The sequence below is a fragment of the Aspergillus japonicus genome (genome assembly GCF_003184785.1).
Source record: "Aspergillus japonicus CBS 114.51 unplaced genomic scaffold BO86scaffold_28, whole genome shotgun sequence".
NCBI classification, from domain to species: domain Eukaryota; kingdom Fungi; phylum Ascomycota; class Eurotiomycetes; order Eurotiales; family Aspergillaceae; genus Aspergillus; species Aspergillus japonicus.
In genome coordinates, this window is record NW_020291665.1 from 78,416 (window position 1) to 96,953 (window position 18,538).

The window sequence follows — 18,538 nt, forward strand, 5'->3', positions numbered from 1 at the left end:
TTCCTCTTTCGACCGCAACTAAGCTCTTGAATACAGTAGGTTATACTTAGGAATAAACACCCAAACCACCAGGTATGTGATATCATGATCTATTCACATCAAAAGCAAGGCTATGCTAGAAATAGAGATGCATCATTCCATAAGGCTCTGGGGTCGCATCACCCCCCGTCCGAAAAACTCGCTGATAACCCCGAATCGGTCCTTCGAGCGCTGCAGCTCTCCCTTGAACAGGTCGTGTTGATCTGCCGATTCGACCTGCCGCTTTCGGATGGCTTTGATGGTCGAGTTCTGCGGTGCACAAGCTGGACATTCCGCATCTTCGTCCACCCTGTTCAGGCACCGCTGGTGGAAAGAATGTTTGCAGAGGAAGTGAACCGTAGGCAGATCGAGTGCGCCACCACAGGAGTTGCACCGGCGCGATTGGAATACTACCGGTTGGGTCCCCAATTGCTCCAGCTCCTTTCGCTTACTCTCGGTCTCCTTGCTGTAACTATTGATCAATCGGCGGTTCTGGATGTTAATGTTAGCGCGAGAAAAACCATGAGTCAGGTAAGATAACGGACTGTAGAGATTTCCTTCCTTTCGCGTTCGATGTTCTCGCTAAGGTACTTCTTGACACGACCCATTGTGACGACTGCGTTGTTACTCAAAGTCTGAATGACCTGTAGCGGGGTCATAAGGCCAGCTTCATCGATACGTTTGAGAACAGCATCCAGTTCGTCTCCAGCTTCCTCGAGAATCTTGGGGCTTGAAGCAAAATAGGTGAGCGCATCCACGTAGAGCTGGGGGTCTTCCGGTCCATATTTCTTCAACGCTCTGATAGCACCGCTGGTATCTTTTGCCGATGTGAAAGAACGGAAGATGTCTGATCGCAGACCTTCTTGCTCGCGGACAAGAGTGGATCCCTCCCGGAAGCCGGACAAGTCGGATAACAGGAGAACACTCGAGGTGGATATAGGTATCTAAGACTATCAGTAACGAAGTGAGACCGGCCTGGATGATTTTCCTACATCTTTGCCCTCGATGAGCTGCTTGGCTTTGCTCTCCCAAGCCTCCTTGTCAGCGGCATCCTTCTTCCGGCCTGCAGTATCCAGATACATTTCAAAGAGGGTTGTATAGAGGTCAATCTTCTCATCCTCTTTCAAATCCTCTTTCTCGATAAGAGCTTCGAGGAATGAGATAAACTCATCGGGGTGGCCGACAAATACCGAAAACGCGGTTCTGGGCTTTGGAACCTGATATTCAATGAATTCTTCGACGTCTTCACCTTGGCCTTCGCGTGAGATTTCCACTGGTTCAGCCTTCGGTCCGGCACTGGCATTCATTAGGGGGAGAGGGAGAAAGGCGGCTAGACTTTGTAAAGTGCTACTCTGCTGCGCTTGTGGTTCAACAGGTGTCTCAACATCAGTCCTTGGCCTGTACTGTCCCTTGTAGTATTTCGTGAAGAGCTCTGTGGTTTTCTCCGGGCAGTTCGAGAGCAACACGCGGGCATATTTCATCAAGTTGTGATACGCCTTGAAAATGTCAGTCTAGAATATGGAGTGGAGTGCGTATTTACTGACCAATCCTGGATCCAGCCTCCAAATGTACTCCAGAGCCTCGGCGTATTTCTTTGAGTCCTCGATCAGGATATCAACGACCATATCATTTTCCCCATACTTCGTGGCCAGATAGGCTGCTTGTTCGTAATACCCACCCTGCCTGCACATTGCGATGGCAGTCTCAAGGTCAAATTTCAGCTCTCCAGGGGCTTTGATGAATTCAGCTAGTTTGGTCGTATCCTTCAATTTGGCGTAGCAATTCAGTAGCAGCGTGGTGTGATCAACCGTGGCTTTATCATGGTCATGTAACTCCTCCAGATATTCGATGAGATTGTGTATTCGCTGGGTATCCAGGTACTATATCCTGCTCAGCAAATTGATGGGATTCATGGATCTCGAGGCACCTTACCTTTCGAATGACTTGCGATGGTTCTGTGTTGTCAATCGCTCGAAGATATTGTTGCATTGCAGTGTCGTAGTCGCCCCTCTGATATAAAAAATCTCCGTACTTTCGGTAGATAGCATTCTGCTGCAGAGTGTCCACACCAGTCTTCTGGGCGATGTTGATAGCCAGAATGTATAGATTCCGTTGGTAAAGAATCTCAAGCTTCTGTTGGAGGGTCTTTTCGCGATACCGGTAAAGCTACCAACTCTCAGTATCGAAGGTCAAGTCCGAGTGGAATTTTACATACCTTGCCATCCGTGGTAAGAAGGAAGAGATCGCCCCATTCAGTGAATATCTTTTTGACGGCAGACACGAGCGATTCGGAGTGCGCGATGAATTTCAAATCTGTGTCCAGGAGCGTGAACATGGTCGTCTTGAAGATGTCGTCCGCCTGGCTGACATTGAGGTTGCGCAAAGCGTCGGGCCGCGATGATGTGTCGCGTGGCGGGCAAACCAATGCGATGTAGTCCTTAAAAATGTTGATCGAGTCCTTACGACTTTCAAAAGCGTAACTGGGTCCGCGTCCGTGTGACCCATAGGTATATATCGCATCCTCCCGAGCAACCAGGACATCGCCAGTATCCTTATCCAGGCACATGCAGCCAACGGCACAGCCCGTGTCATCCAGGATGCGCGCCGGTTGGCCCTGACCTCTGCCAGAGATGATCTGGGCCAGCATTCGGCTAGTGGTCGAGATATATAAGGTCGCGACCGGGCCACTTTGTACCTCGAGTCCCGTCACTGGTTCCTCCGACTCAAACACAATGCGCTGCCTTGCTCCGCGGTCATGAATCAGGTCACCGCGGATGATCGTGACAGACCCATTCGCAAATCCAACTGCAACCTGGGACAGATCGTCCAGAGCAGTGAACGCAGAAACCTAAACCATCAATACTGTGTCCTCGCATCATAAAGTATAGTGTAGAGCACATACAGGAAATATCCTCCTCGCATTCTGGATGGACGTCGTCGACAGGCATCGTGGGGCACCGGTCTTCTTCTCGATCTTATCGAGGGCCCAGACCTTCAATATCGGCTCGTTCGGGAGATCTTCCGCGATGGTCAACAGCAAGGAGGACCCGTCTATCTGCTTGATGTGTGCGATCGAGCCGTTCTCGGATGCCTTGAACGAGCGGACGAGTTTGAAAGACGAGGAGATGATGTGAACATAGCCATCGTTGGAGCCGAGGAAAAGGTGGGCGGAGCCAGAGCAGAGGGAGAGAATATCAGACTATGTTGGACGCATGTATCAGCAAATAGGGCGACGAGATCGGACGCGAACAAAAGCACGGGGGACATACACCGATAATAGATGAGCTCTCCTCCGGGAGCTTCACCGACGAGACATCGAAGAAGTTGAACGCTTTCCACTATTTCAGGGCGCATTAGTAACATATGGTGAAGCTGAGGAGCTAGATTATGGAGCGTTCAGTCTCACTGATGTCAAAGCCATTTGGACACAGCCCTCGCCATGGACTGAGGAGGTGAGCGGTTGGCGGGATGGGGGAGGAAGTGCAGGCTGGAGTGACATTGACTTGCGTAGGCCGTCGACTAGTCTCCATCCGCCAGATGAGCTCCGCCGCGCTAATTCCGCCCGCCCGCCTGTATCTCCGACTGTGAGGTCATCCTTGGAGCTTCTCTGATTGTTTACATCTTTTGCTTTCGTGGAGCACTGAGTGCACTGCAACAAGTTGCAAGCTTAGGTGCAGCACTTTCACTTATCTGTTATCGAACTAGGAACTACGCTCTTGATCCATCCTTGCCTTTCATGTCAATTGTGTGATGGGCTCATAAGGGTGACATATTTGCATATTCTTGCAGGCACAAATCTAGGTTACTCAAAATGGATCACACCACACTCAATCAATACTCAATGGTCTCAAACCACTCCGAAGTGCATGGGAAGAGAAATCAGAGAGAAAAGACGTCAAGTGTTCAATAAACTATATTCACAAGGATATCGTATCTCATAATGTGCATCTATGTCGCTATGAAGCCCGCATGAAAGCTATGCCCGCAAAAAGATAAATAAAGAAAAAGCCCAAAGTACACGAAGACCACCAGAGAACCAAGACCGCCTCATGGCGCACAAGCAAGTGATTGCCGTGATCGTCTTCAAAATCAAGTAACCATCGATGATGTACCTAAGCATCGAGGCTTACTGCTGACCGGCCAATGCCAGAGGGTGACCCTTTCTTATTCGGGCGTGCGCATCGCTTGATTTCCTGACCTATGTCGAAGCTTTCCTTCAACCAGCTCCCGGCCTCAGCAATTGCTTCGTTGAGGTTGAAACTTTCAACACCCATCGCACCTCCCTGACCGTCCTCACCCGTGGTGGGCATGGTCCCGGAGAAGGTAATCTCCAATTCTTCTCCCTGAGTCGGATCTAAAAGATCCGCATGATCCGGCGGCTGAGATGATACAATATTCAAACTCTCATCGTTGGCATAGTCCGGGACGGGCGACGATAACGCCCCCGCGAAAGAAGATCTTTTTGGCTTAGTGCTAAACTCAGGATCTTGTGGAGTCAAAAATCGAGGTTTAGACCTCTTCTCAGTACTGAGCGTGAATGGCGTGACGGCGTCAATGAGGTATTGTGTGCTCATCATGGGGCCTTTCATCGTCCCGAGGGCCTTGTTGCCTGGCAAGTTCTCGAACCCACCGGGTGTAGCCACTCTGCAAAACGGCGTGATATCATTGCGAGATACTGAACCTGGGTTTGCAGCCCGACCAGGAGTATGTTCTGGGCTTTCAAGATCTTTCTGAAATGACATCTGGGCGTGAAGAAGAGCGGCCTGCGTATTAAATTGCGGGTCGGGGATAGTCTCTTCGTCACTCTGAGTATGAGCCTTTGCGGCAGAAATCGTATGTAGCGAGGTAGCGTTGTGCGTGATGGCTGGATCCGAGGGGTTATGTTGCGCTGAGGGTAGTTTGTCACTCACATTTGCCGCTACATGATCAATGTTGTCCGGTGCCCTCTGTGCCGGTGAGATGAATTGCGACGTAGCAGCACCTGTAACCTGCACTTTACTTGTAACCTGCGGCTGAGAAGCATGTGCACCTTTCTCATCTGCGGCAGGGGGATCGGGCGAGTCGAGTCGGATAGCCTCGTTCAGAGACGCGCCGTGCGAGGGTTGATTTTCATGACATTGATGGTTGTCGTCCTCAGCCATATTTATGTGATTGGGGCTTTCTTCTTGCTCCTGATGCGCAGACGTAGACGCGGGCTCCTGCTTGCCGTGACTGGAGGTCTTTGCGCGACGGTACTCAAATTTCGGCAGGTGCGAGGACGAGGAAAGGACATAGAGCGATCCTTCCTGGTTTGCTGCATCGGACGAAATTCCTTGAGGTTCAGATTGACTACTGCGCTGCTCCTTGAAGGCAGCAATCTTGACACTGTCCGGTACACGATGAACATCACGTTTTTCTTCACGCAAATGATCAAGATCTTTACGATGATCCCTAACTGGCCACCGGTAGTCAGTTGCGGGTACTTGTATGGTATTGTCCTTTGCTCCCTGGCGACGAGACGATATAGTTGCCGTAGGAGATGTCGGCGGATTGACCGTTCGAAACCCAATTCCGGCACAGTCCTTCTTTAGCCAAGCTCTGTTTGCGTGTGGAGACGGTTGGCCCTTGGAGACAAATGTATCTTTTGGTGTGGCGCTTGTAATTCTTATATCTCTGCTATTACCCCGCGCTCGTTTGTTAGAAGATTCTGTGATCGAAGTCTTTCCGGATTCCAGGTTTGGAGTTATCTCGGAATGTTGCGTGGAAAGTTGCGTGCGTTGTGTTTTACGGGACTCGTGGTGGTATAGTGGTCGTTTTCGCGGATTCGTCTCCGGGATCACTGGTCGTTTTTGATTCTCATCCTCGTTACTCTCCAATCCGTCATGCCTGCGCCGATCCTTTCTCCAAGGATTGACCCATCCATTGTCGAAAGGTCCTCGAAGCGATGCAGACAAAAGAAAAAGCGGTGAGCCTTGTAGATAGGCTTCAGCAAGCTTCTCAATTCTCCGACGTCGAGCCAGACGCTCAGTAGAATCTAAATCGTCATCGGAGGCAACAAGAGTGTCGAGGTCATTGTCTGGCGGGGGTAGCGAGCATGAATTGAAGGAGAGCGGGGATATTGGGCGACGAGGTGGCATCGGTGAAATGATGCATTCATTGATCGTTCGGATAGGGGGAATTCGAAGGTGCAGCAGCTTGGCACTGGCTGCATCTGGCGGAGGGTGGGGGATTTGCGTATTGTAGAGTGACCCTCATAGCTTCCGACATTAAGTGATTGTCAGGACATCATCCTTTCCTCTTCAACTCCAAACTGGTAGAAGTGTCTAGGCTGCTGGTTTGCTGGCTGGCTGGCTGGCTGGCTGTCACGCGAGAAGAAAAACCACTTAACGCGTGGATTGAGTGGATGCCCCAGCAACGTGTCGTTGGCGTGGATTATGTCAGCACCCGTCAATTGTTGACTAGTTACTTACCCTTTTCGGCATTGTATTTTTGATGCCAGCCATGGTTGTTGTTGGGCAGAGGCTGATAGTCTATTGAACATCCATGATTATATTTATGGCCAACTTCATAATTGTCGACGGAGTATACAGGGATCTAACCCAATCGGCTTCAATCCTTTGGCCAATCGTGTGCTGTATACAAGGTCCTATTAGCCCTAGAACTCGCTGGGTTCTTGATAGCTGCCTACTAGCTCATTCAACGCTCGCGATAGCAAGGAAAAGCCAGTTTTGTGCCCATCTTGCGGATGGTTTCTTCCTGACCCAAGACAAGAGGTTGGTTTTGTGCATGAAAGAACGCCATACTTTTGGGCAAATTGTGTCGAGCAACCTGAAACACCTAACCTGCAACCTTGCAGGGTTTGCCTGGGATCTTCCCTCATCGGTCCTTCGCGTTGATACAATGTCAACAGGAAGTCTAATAGGGAAGATTGCAGTATGCACTGCTGAGCATGTGTCTCGAAGTACTGTATATGAGCTAGACAAGGTGCTCGTTAGCTATGTCCGACTTGAAGCTGCAATTGGTTGGAGAGGGTCCAATGCCAACGCACCAGAATCCAAGCTTTCGGCTCTTAGGTTGTAATTTACGCCGTACAGCACTCGAATACTGTAGGTACTGTACAGTACTGCAGTAGCCTACGGAGTACAGCTAAAGAAAATGGATCGCGCCCAAGCAAGGCATGAGACTGATCATTTCCCCTCGAAGGGTGGGGGGGGGGGGGCGAAGTAGGGGACGAGCACGGTCTCGGGGAAGCACATGCGTGCCACCTGTGATTTATCACGGGGAGATAAAAAAAAAGTGGATAAAGTGATTAAGCTGACAGTTCCATCGTGGCGGGGAAGAAAAAGAAAAGTAGCACGGAGTACGTAGATTGGCAATTGGAAATTGGAAAGATCGAAAGATAATAAGTCGTCTGTAGACTCAAAACAGTAGCAAAGTAGATGAGTAGGAAGTAAAACTAACCCGCCCGGTATTAAATACGGTAAGGTTGCCCCGACCACATCTACACCTGTTATCAATATTACTCCCGCATCGACGTCCATCAAACAATAATTTACCTATTGATTATTCCCACCTTATTCTGTGTCGCTCTGTCTCGCATGTTCCCGCAACATCCTTTTACGCCTTCATTGTTGGTGGTGTTCAATGCCTCTGGTTTATTCCTCTATTTCTATTCTTGGATGAGGGTTCCTTGACCCATGGTCGCCCTGCAGCTGTTAATTTCCGCTGTGCTTGCATTCACGGACATTGTGAATCGCGACGCGCTGCCCCAGCTTGCCCTCCACCCAACCTCCGAGACAACCACCCCCTCCTTCACTTTCACCCCCCAGCTTTGGTGGTGATCGCAGACCGTTCAGAAAATGAGCAACAACCCTCCATGGCTGGAGAATCTTACAGACGACTGGGTGCCAGTCCCTGCATCTGGAACTCCTGGAACGCCCGGCACTCCCACCAGTCCAATCCTATCCCGATCATTCACCCATTCCCGACGGTCTAGCCTACAAAACTCTCCTAGTCGCATTCCTGTTCCCGCGCGTCGCTCCGTCGGCCCTTCTCTTGAGTCTTTCAGAAAGAAAGTTTCCAGACCGTGCCACTTCATCAAACGAGAACCACCCACACCTAAGACCCCTCGTACCCCCAAGACCCCCTCCAAGCTGCGATCGCCGCTCCCTCCCCCGGAGAAGTCCAACAAAAGCAGCCCGAAACCGATCCCGAATCCGCCCTCGCTCCGTAAACAGTCGTCTGCCATGGACACGAGGTCGCCGTTGCGATCGGTTTCGAACGTCTCCGGTGAATCCGAGCAACAAAGCACGGTTCAAGTTAGACCAAAGAAGGGCAAGGGCAAGGAAGGCACCCCGGAATGGAGGAGAAGACTGGTGCATGGAAACATCGCCGCCGGGGAGCAGCGCGACTTGTTTGCGCCGATCGGGCTGGAGAGTGTTTTCAAACCTCCGACCCCGGGCACTGAAAAGACGCACGAGGAGGCGCTATCGCGATTGAAACAGTCTGACAGTATGTGGCACTTTACGACCCCACTAGGTTATGACGATGCCAGTTTCCAAGATCCTTCATCGATTGGCGCATACGACGACGAAGATTCAGTGAGCCACAGTCCGAAGTCGTCACCGAAGCAGGAAGAGGCTCGGAGCAGTCCGCCAGCTTTGCCAGGATCACCAGGGTCACCGGGATCGCCAGGATCGCCAGGGTCGCCAGGGTCGCCAGATTCGCGCAGTAGGACGCTATCCATGAGCAAAGAATCGAAGCGATCCCCACCAGAAGATAGCGAACACCTCGACGTTTCCTTCGCCGACATACAACAAAGAACTGCAAGCGGCATGGAGGATTTGCGCAACGAAGACATAACACCAATCACGTTCACACGCACGAACACAGTTGACGGACAGACTACGTCGGAGGTCATCAAATCGGCACTGAAACAGGTGACAAACAAGCTCGAGAGACTACACCTTTCACCCTGGGACCGACCGGAATCTCGAGCGAGTGACAGCCTGTTGATTCACCCACAGCCAGAGATCGCGGTGGATACCATGCCGGAGGATGACTTGCTCGATGTCACGAGTCATTCTTTACCAAAAGACCTCTCCATGGGGACGCTCGATTACCGCGGAAGAGGAGCCTTCGCAAACTTGCGGAGGGAAGAGGATGTGAACGAAGGTTCTTTCCAAAGAATCCGTCTCTCCCCGCCCACCTTCCCCTCTGAGCGACTCTCACCGTTTCTTCCTGCCAGCTCCAGAATCCGGAGCTCCCCCCCATTCTACCAAAAACCCAATCCTCTAACCGACCCACCGACGCTCCCTAGGCCCTCATCTGCCCATGTTGGTGCGTCGAAGCTCTTGCAATTCAGTGCCGATCACTCGAAACCAGAAGCCATGCCCTCCTCTGGAAGCCCGCTCAAGCTCTTTGGAACCCATGATACCTTCACCAACAACCGCCTTTTGCGCAGGATGAGCCAGTTTGAAGAGACATTTGGGGGTATGTCCGAGGATGATGAACCAGACTCGCCATCAGAGGAAGCTCGTCGCAAAGGCGAAGGAAGAAGTTTTCTTACCGTGAATCATGAAGTTCTGGGTGAGCCATCTTCACGTCGACATGAAAGACCGCGGTCGCGCAACACCCCGACCCCGCGTATCAACAAGTTTGGTGACGGCCAGCTGGACAATTTTGACTTTTCGGACACAAGTCCGTATGAACCCAAATTCCTGAATAGCGAGACAGTGGAGTCTACTCATGAACCGCCGCGACGACAGTCCATTGAGCGAAGATTCCTTCGGCGCCGCTCGTATAGACAGAACAGCCATAGCTCCGACTTCAACAAGTCGAACAGGGGCTCGAGGTCTACGGCTTTGTCAGACATCACCTCAAGTTCCAAGGCTATAAGAAACCAAGGGCTGGCAAGAGTAGAGGAGATGTACCCGTCAGAGACCGATACAACGCCGAACACGCCTGCCAAAGACCCAACCCCCAAGAGGCGCAGAACCTTCCTTAGGTCTTACAACTCGAGACAAGATCCTGCTGAAAGTACCACTCAGGATCCAGATAATATGTCCTTGCTCCAGCGGAGCTTGGCCCAGCAAGGAGTGAGATGTGATGAAGATCAAGATCATCAATTCTCACTCCACTCCAGACCGTCCTCTCGACCGCGAACTCCACCCACAAGTCAAGGGCGGTCTGCTTCACGAAAAAGGCCGTCATCAGGCAAGGCTTACTCGCGGGCTGGGTATTCCGATTCCATTGACCTAGGCTCTCCCGAGGACAGCGCAATACCCATGGTAAGAGTGAATGGTATCAATGAAGGTGGCCGTAAGGGCTCAATCACCACCCAAGACTTCCTGAACGAAGCGACCAAGATTATGGACATTATTCGATCCAAAGGCAGGTCCGCAGGCGGTCTGTCTAGCGTAGAGGAATCTGACGCCGAGGAAGATATTGACGAAAGCGGGAGCTATGAAGACGAATCGACTCGGGAGGAATTTTCGCGGCCTCCAAGTCGCGAAGGGACCGACATGCGGAGACTGAGGGAGCCCCAACAACAGAGCCCACGGATCCTGAGCCATCTCAAGAAGTTTCAGGAGGTTGATGACCAGGAGTTTGGGGTCAACGCATCCGCCATGTCTCTGAATCTGCACCAAGACCAAGATCAACCGAATGAGAACAGCAGCGTTCTACAAGGTGCGGAAACAGAAGAAGGTGAGAGCCATGAGCTCGACCTGCAGTCGGCTGACCTAGACTTCCGCGGGCGTGATGGATTCTCGGCTGGTGAGCCTGAGGAGGATGACGACCTGCCCGAACTTTTGACTATCAATACGCAAGTATCGTCCAAGAGCCTCAGCGCGCGCTCAGTTCCCACCGGCTCTTCACAGAGCTCGCATGCAAAGGGTGTTCTCTCATCCGATGTCGTCTCGCGACTTATACCCGAACAGGTGAATGGGCTGACCTATGACCGGGACAAGAATCAGTGGGTTCGGGAGAAACCCAAACCAACTTCCGAGAAGCCCAAGGGCGAAGATAGTGAAGACGATCCGTTCAAGGACATTCCTGACCTTAGTGTTGATGAATTGCAAGAGATGATGCGAATGCAGAGCTCCACCTCACCCGAAAGAACAAAGGACTCTATTCGGCTCGAGAATGATCACCACTCGAGTCCACTAAGCTCACCTCGTTTTTCAACGAAATCATCGATGCGCCAGTCACAATTCAGAGATACAGGCACTTCGGTCGACGGCAGCTCAGTGCGGTCCAAAACACCCATCAATTCCAACGTTTCCGACTCCGAAACCAAAGCAACCTCTTGGGGTACAGACGCCCGCAAAACGAGCAAAACTATCAGCGAGGTGGAGCATGAGATTCAGCTTCATGAAGGACGACTATCGAAGCCACCCCAACGTTTGGGGAATGGCCGCCAGCAAGCTCGTGTTGTGACAATAAGCTTTTCGTCCCCCCTTGTCTCCCACGTTGCATACAGCGACGCAGAGAGTCCTGCAAAGCTTCTGCAAGCCCGAGGCAACCTGCAGCCTCATACGAATTCCAACGTACCAGGCAACAGTCCTTTGGGCTTCACACAAGCTCAGAAGAGCTTATTGTTACCCCAACCTGAATCACCCGACAATAAGACATCCTTGACTCGTCAATCGTTCACTCCTGGCAAAGGGACAAAGGAAGAGGAATTTCCCGAGGCTCTAAGTCTGGTTCGGAGAGACATGGGCTCGATCGATTGGACCTCGCAAAGGAACGCGGATACATCGTTGGTATGCCTTGAAAATAATGGCCTAGAAACAGCTCACAGTTTTCACCTCAGCTCCTTGCCCGACTTCACCGTTGATCAGATTGACCCGTCCCTTCACCTGGAGGTAAGCTATGTTGCACAGCGAACTCATCCTACATCACTGCGCCAGGTCCATGGAACTTTCGCACTGGCAACGGAAGAACTGCTTAAACATATTACCGAGGCGGAGCCGTGGGAGCCGCACTGGGAGAACGTTCGCCGTTTGATTCTTCGACACAAAGGCCTGATTACACTCCATAAACTGTGTGACTACTGCCCTTGTCTTGAAGAGCTGGACGTCTGCGGCAACGATATAGGCCAATTAAGTGGCGTACCTCAAAGTGTTAGGATACTCAATATCCAAGATAATTGTCTCTCCAACCTTACGGCTTGGGGCCACTTGACGAACCTGCAATATCTGGATGTATCTGGCAATAGATTGGAGAGTCTTGGTGCATTCAGCAATTTGATTCACCTCCGGGAGCTCAGAGCCAATGACAACAACATCAAGGACATCAGCGGCATCTATGACTTGGATGGATTGTTAAGTTTGCAACTCAGGAACAATGAACTTGAGGAGCTTGACTTTGGTCGAGCGGAGCTGTAAGTGGTTCAGAGCTTGGATGCCATTGTTGAAAGTAGCTAACACTTTTCGCGCGCCAACAGGACTCGGCTCGAGACCTTGGATCTTAGCCACAACCAGCTCACGTCTATACGCAACATCGGCTCCCTCTCATCTCTCGCAACGGTCGACCTTCGTTATAACAGACTGTATGAGTTTGCTGCGTCAGCGGCTCTTTTCAATCTCCACTCGCTCAAAATCTCGAACAATGTATTGCGCAGCCTTGACGTCTCGATGTTCCCGTCGTTGACACTCCTTTACGCGGACCAGAACTTTTTGAGTACGATTTCTGGGCTCGCTACATGTCACTCACTGGAAGTCCTGTCTGCTCGAGAGCAGATGAGTGGTAGCAATGGCGGTCTATTTGATATTGACTTGGGCTTGGCGCAAGACATACGCAAAGTATTTCTTTCCTCTAATAGGCTGGCACCGCGCTGTCTTGCACCATCCAACGCCCTTCTGAGCCTGCAGCTCCTGGACATTGCTTCATGCAGCTTACAAGACCTTCCAGAAGATTTCGCATCAAGCTTTCCCAATGTGATGGTCTTGAACATGAACTTTAACTCACTCAAGGAAGTCAACGAACTGGTGGGCATGAAATGTCTCTCCAGACTGACGATTGCTGGCAACAACATTACCAGACTCAGGCGTCTCTGTCAAGTCCTGGGTCGCATCGGACGGACTAACAAAGGGAGACTCTGCTCTCTCCAGAAAATCGATACCCGAGGAAACCCGCTTACGCTCCGGTTCTATCCAACTGCAGTCATCAAGAGCGGCACAGCCAACACAAAGAAGCTTAAAATCAGGGAGGACCGCCCCCAGCGCAATGCCAGCTTGGACATTCCATCGGCTCTGGCCGAATTCAAGGATTTCGACCTGAATTCATCGGTTGCTGTGAGGGAAGATGATAAGTCGGATGCCATAAAAGAACTCGAAATCCATGATCCCTATACCCTTCCATTAGCGGATCCTGTGGCAGACCAGAAGCACCTGTCTCACTTGGACGAGTCAACACGGTTGCGGCGCAGTATCTTCGAATTAATGCTTTATGCAGCCAGTGGAGGGTCCATCAAAATCCTTGATGGATTGGAACTACGGCCGTCTCTTGAAGACGGCTCTGACATGGACCGGGCTTGGGCCAAACTCGAAAAGCTTGGTGTGCTCCGGAAGAAGGCGATCACGGCATGGGACCGGCGACATTAATCTTGCAGGATACGGAGTTTGGTGGCCCTTGAAGGTGGGTTGCTTTTCTATTCTATTTCGTGTACACATTTCTTTACTCAGTGTCGATCTTCACGTTGGATGGATGGCGTCACACTCTATTTTTTTTTGACCCAGAAGGCTTGCATACGAGGAGTTGTGTGACTTGAGCATTTGACTTTCGAGCGGACTACCCCCGGGCTTTTGTTGTGCATTGCATTTCGTTGGTACCTGTTCTAATACAATTCTAATCATTTTCTCTCACCTCACTGCATGACTTGGAAAGGAAGCTCTTGCTGTGTAATGCGTAGACGAGGACTTCTTCCAAAACCTACGTAGCTAATGTCTTTGAATTAAGAATTGACCACTTGCCGACTAATGTCAACGTATACGTCTGGTCTAGATGATGCGCACCTTGTAATTTGTGATTATGATTCTGCTTATGCGATCTAGAAGCTGCGAAGGTAATTCCAGGCCTTCTGTCGGCCGGCATTAGCGAGCCATTCAACGTTCAGATAGAGCGGTCGAGGCCAGGAACGACGGACACTACGCTTCTGCCTCGAGGGTCTTCATCTGGGCGGTGAAGGTCTTCCGGGTCCACTCCACATAGGCCTTCCACTTGTGGTGGTCTCCCGCGACCTCGGCGCCGGGGAAGGCCTTGCTCAACTCGCGGCTGATCTTGAGCACGCCCAGCGAGGCCTCCTGCGCCTTCTCGAGCTCCTGCTTGACGGCGTTCTCCTTGGGCTTGAAGGACAGGATGGCGGTGTAGCGCTCCGAGAGGGCGTCGAGGCGGCGCTGGGTCTCCTCGGGCGCGATGTGGATGAGCTTCGAGGTCATCAGGTTGGAGATGGTGCGGATGTCCTGCTCGTCGTCGATGCCGGCGAGGATGCGGTCGAAGAATTCGCCGATGTGGTGGAGGGTGAAGGTTGTGTCGAGGGAAGCGTATAGCGTCTCATAGGCGGACTTTTCAGAAGAGCTGTCAGTTTGAATCTGGCTCGTAGGAAAGGAAAGGGTAGAGTGGGGAAAAGAGGTGTATGAATGAGGTTGTGTGCGGCTTACCTTGCGGAGTTCCAGGCCGTCGTCGACGCGGTGTTTGAACGGGCCCATTTGTACTTCGCGGATTAGTTCAGGTTTGAGCTTAGCGTCCTCGAAAACGGCGGGGAGGAGTTCATTGAGGTGGGGAAGGAGGATGTCCATCTTGTTGTGGATGGCGGAATTCAGCGTGGTCAGAGCGAGGCGATGGTTACCCAGGTCTGGGTCACTGAGCATGTTGACGAGAAGAGGGACGATGGTGGGTCGGAGGACATCGTTGTAGGTATCTCGGGAGTCGGAGAGAGTGTAACGGAAGGCAGAGATGACAACACCACGGATACTGGCGTCCGGGTTGGAGAAATGATCCTATGTTCATCGTTAGGTCCTGCCACGCTCCGACTTGAGGGGGAAGGTTTTGAGGTGGAAGGTTACCTGGAATAAGGGGATGTAGGCACTGGGATCGATAAGGGCCAGGCGACCAACACATTCCGCGCCAACAGCACGGTTGTCTTCCAGCTCGGAGACCACCAGCAGGGCCTGCCAAAGCTTGGCTGCGGAAGGAGCTAGGTCAGGTCTGACGATTTCAGGATGCTGTAACAATTCTTTCACCGAATGAAGCAACAAGTAGCTTTGCGGGTCGCTCTTGTTCAACCCACCCAGGATGGTAGGTAGGTATGCCTTCACATTGCCCGCCGCCGCATTTCCCAGAGCTGCAGCTGCAGCCAAACGGACCTTGTCTGACTTGGAATTGAAGTGGTCAATGAAAAGTTCTGGAGTCAGCGAACAGCTAGCGCCCATTCGAAGACCAATTTCGCCCAAAATCGCGAGCGCAAGGCATTTTCGCTGAGCGTCCGGCGCGGTCTCCAATTCGGTCATAAAGTCCTCCATCTTGACACCCAAGTTAGGCCCGCCATGTACGAGAAGCGTCCCAATCGCTCGCCCGACAACAGAGGTGTCACCGTTAATGCCAACATCCCGCAGTAGTTTCTTCATCAATGCCGCTCCTGCACCTGCCTCTCCGATGACTTTCACCACCAGAAGCATGGCCTTAAGTACTGTTCCGACTAGGGGCGAAATGACAACGGAACAAAGTGCAGAAACCAGATTGTCATTGACCAAGAGCTCGGCGTTGCCAGGTATAAGTTTCCCGAGAATGATAAGTGAGGGAGCGAGGAAATGGAAATCCTCAGCACTTATTAGTGGCAGAAGACAGTCCTCCAGCTCCTTCATGGTGCTAGCGTTATAATGGCCCTTTGTGTTGGGGTTCATGGCAAGGCTGCGCAGAGCCTCCAGACTGGCTCCCCGGAGAACGCGATCTGACTTCCGCAGCTGCGCTCCAAGCTCTGCTGTGACTTCGGCGACCCACGATGCAGTAACGTCTGCGTCACGAGTGCAGAGAACAGCAACATCATCGACTGCCCGAACTGCTGCAAGGCGTGTGGTTTCATTTCGAAGGCGATCAACCAGAACTGTGAGGCCTTTTGAACGACGGTCGAGTGAGATAAATGTAGAACCATTGTCGCCGGAAGTGCGCGCCAGGAGCACGCCAAAGACGTGAATTGCACGTTGCCGAACCTCGAGATCAGCGCTGGTGTCAGTGATGCGCGCAAGAACAACATCGTACAATCTTTCCAGCTGAGTTGCGAGGTCCTGGGTTGTGCTAGCAACTCGAGGAGGCGTAAGTGCTTTCACAATCTGTTCCACGGCACCCAGTGCCTCACTGCTGACTTTGTAGTTGCGATCATTGACAGCGCCAATAACACCAGGAATCAGGGCGATCAAGAAAGGCAGAAGAGCACCCGACGTGTGTGTTTCGGCGATGGCGGAGATGAGACCAAGGGTTTCAGTCTGAAGAGTACCGGTACTCGCAGAGGCCCCAAGCGAAGCGGAGGAGCTGCTAGAAATGGAAGATTTGAGGACGTCAGCTATAGGATCTTCGATCTGTTGAAGGTGATCAGTCAAGCCGCCGTAGCGAACCAGTGCCAAGCTTCTGAGTAAGGCGATAATCGCTTGCTTCAGAGGCACGGAAGCTTGTTTCCACATCTTGACAACGCTCTGCACAATCGTAGGCACGGAGCGAGCCAATTCTGCCTGCGCACCAGACTTAGGGGAAGCCGGAGTAATAACAGGTGTGCTGGCAGCGGAGGAGGTGCCAATGCCTGGCTCAAAGTCAATCATGCTTGCATCACTATCCTGGCGTCTGCGCTTCCTAGAGTTTTTCGAGCCACCCACAGCCTCAAGGAAGCCATTGGAGGTTATGATCATGGAGCCTTCACCAGTCTTTCGGATGAGCGCAGTCATAGTAGAAACGACTTCCAGCTTCACGCTTTCCTCTCTCTCCTTGTTGAATCGAGCGATAAGAGCGGGGGAGATCTGCTGATACAAGGAAGCCTCATCGAGCGCGCGGCTATGGCCGTAGGTAGAGATAACGCTGTACAGCAACTTGGCAGCACATCGGCGGACTTTCCAACTCATATCATCGATGTCACTGTATCCTCCTTCCTCCTCAAAGTCTTCGAACTCATCGTCATCCAGATCAGGGTCCTCGGTTACGTCATCTTCGGAGCCGTCGTCCTGAGTGCCACTCATTTCCTCATCTTCCATTTCTGCCACATTGGGGTCGTATTTGAGGTAGCGTAGGGCGGCGTTGATAGCGTAAGGCATGTAGGGCTGCATTTGGGGACCGCAGGCACTGATAAGCGTTTCCAGCGTGACCAGAGCGGTCTCCCGGAGCTCATCAGCCTGAGGATCGTGCTCGTCATCATCGTCATGAGAGTAAGTCGACATTGTGCTGGCAAGACGGGAAGCGACCGAGAATCGAGAGAGCAGGCTATATGAGAACAGGATGTAGCCAAGCTAAGGTGCGGACAAAAGCTGCAAGAAAGCAAGAGGAACAAAGGAAGCAGCAGCAGCTGGTGGATCTGTTTGGAGCTTCCAGCCAGCCGATAAGTTAAGTTACGAGGGGAACGATGGAACACCAACCGACAAGCCGAGGAAACCCCGCGCTAGCCCCAAAGTGTTCCGGAGACCGTCCCCGATTTTCCGCAACCATCACGTGATACACGACAATCATGTGATCTTCACTGCTGCAAGAAATCAAAGAGATCGAGAGACGAGGCCGGGCGAGATTGTTGCTTCGAGGCCATTAGTGCCTGCAGACCACCTTGCTTGCGAGACTTGGCTCTTTTCTTGCTACTGGCATTTTCCGCGGATTTAACCGCCTTATCTTGATCCGCGGGTGCAGGGACTGGCTGGCCGGGCAAAGGCCTCGTAGACGTTGAGGATTGAGTCGCAACTGCGTTCGGGACCGTAGTTACTGGAACGACTGGAGCATTGGAGCGAATCGATTCTTTTCTAGAGGGTTTGACGGTGCGTCGACGGCAGCGAAGACAGATTAAAACCGTAGCCCCCTCAGCACTCAAGCCTGCAAGCTTCTTTCTCCTCTTAGAGACCTGAATAGTCCTGGTCGACTTGGGGTTTCGGAGACTTCCACATGCTCCACATGCAAATTCTTGGTGCCGCTGATTTAAAGGCTTGAACTCATCGCGAATGATGTTATTGTGAACGGACATCAGACGGGCTGCGGTCGATGGGCTTGCGGCCTCTAAAAAGCTTGCTGAGCTCTTCAGATATTCCAGCCTAGGTGCATGGTCGCTGAGTGGCATATTTTTGTTCGGAAAGAAGTTGAAGTGAATGGAAAAGGGCGAATTAATAGAGGGTTGGTTGTGAATTGGGAACCTGTACTGGTTAAAATGTGCCCCCCAAGCAAAGGAAGAGGAATTGGCGGATGCAAAGCAAGCAAAGCAAGCAAATCAAACACCCGAAACAGTCAGTCCTTTGGTTGTGTTACTTCTTTGGTACTTCCACCTCTTCTACTACTACTTTCTTTGCTCTCCCTCACTTCT

General features: G+C 51.8%; 5 protein-coding genes across 5 annotated transcripts; 1 reads left to right on the top strand and 4 right to left on the bottom strand.

Moving 5' to 3' along the window:
• Positions 1 to 69: 69 nt before the first annotated feature.
• BO86DRAFT_363289 (tethering complex subunit PEP5) lies at positions 70 to 3,499 on the bottom strand. The gene is made up of 9 exons (XM_025669962.1): positions 3,425 to 3,499; positions 3,288 to 3,356; positions 2,921 to 3,217; positions 2,234 to 2,866; positions 1,951 to 2,184; positions 1,563 to 1,898; positions 1,011 to 1,514; positions 564 to 962; positions 70 to 510 (listed from the first exon to the last, which is right to left on the bottom strand). Exons 1-9 carry the CDS (start codon positions 3,437 to 3,439, stop codon positions 133 to 135), a joined length of 2,865 nt encoding a protein of 954 aa, XP_025527068.1. The 5' UTR covers positions 3,440 to 3,499; the 3' UTR covers positions 70 to 132.
• A 451-nt stretch (positions 3,500 to 3,950) lies between these two features.
• On the bottom strand, positions 3,951 to 6,349 carry BO86DRAFT_363290 (uncharacterized protein). The gene has a single exon (XM_025669963.1). It carries the CDS (start codon positions 6,132 to 6,134, stop codon positions 4,131 to 4,133), a length of 2,004 nt encoding a protein of 667 aa, XP_025527069.1. The 5' UTR covers positions 6,135 to 6,349; the 3' UTR covers positions 3,951 to 4,130.
• A 1,233-nt stretch (positions 6,350 to 7,582) lies between these two features.
• On the top strand, positions 7,583 to 13,860 carry BO86DRAFT_410274 (uncharacterized protein). Its single transcript, XM_025674489.1, has 2 exons — positions 7,583 to 12,382; positions 12,446 to 13,860. The coding sequence occupies exons 1-2, from the start codon at positions 7,857 to 7,859 to the stop codon at positions 13,602 to 13,604; spliced, it is 5,685 nt and encodes a 1,894-aa protein (XP_025527070.1). The 5' UTR covers positions 7,583 to 7,856; the 3' UTR covers positions 13,605 to 13,860.
• Positions 13,861 to 14,009: 149 nt separating this feature from the next.
• On the bottom strand, positions 14,010 to 17,573 carry canA (putative cullin binding protein CanA). Its single transcript, XM_025674490.1, has 3 exons — positions 15,066 to 17,573; positions 14,661 to 14,999; positions 14,010 to 14,564 (listed from the first exon to the last, which is right to left on the bottom strand). Exons 1-3 carry the CDS (start codon positions 17,418 to 17,420, stop codon positions 14,148 to 14,150), a joined length of 3,111 nt encoding a protein of 1,036 aa, XP_025527071.1. The 5' UTR covers positions 17,421 to 17,573; the 3' UTR covers positions 14,010 to 14,147.
• Positions 17,574 to 17,645: 72 nt separating this feature from the next.
• Positions 17,646 to 18,371, bottom strand: BO86DRAFT_389663 (ribonuclease P Rpr2/Rpp21/SNM1 subunit). The gene has a single exon (XM_025672194.1). It carries the CDS (start codon positions 18,296 to 18,298, stop codon positions 17,714 to 17,716), a length of 585 nt encoding a protein of 194 aa, XP_025527072.1. The 5' UTR covers positions 18,299 to 18,371; the 3' UTR covers positions 17,646 to 17,713.
• Positions 18,372 to 18,538: the final 167 nt, after the last annotated feature.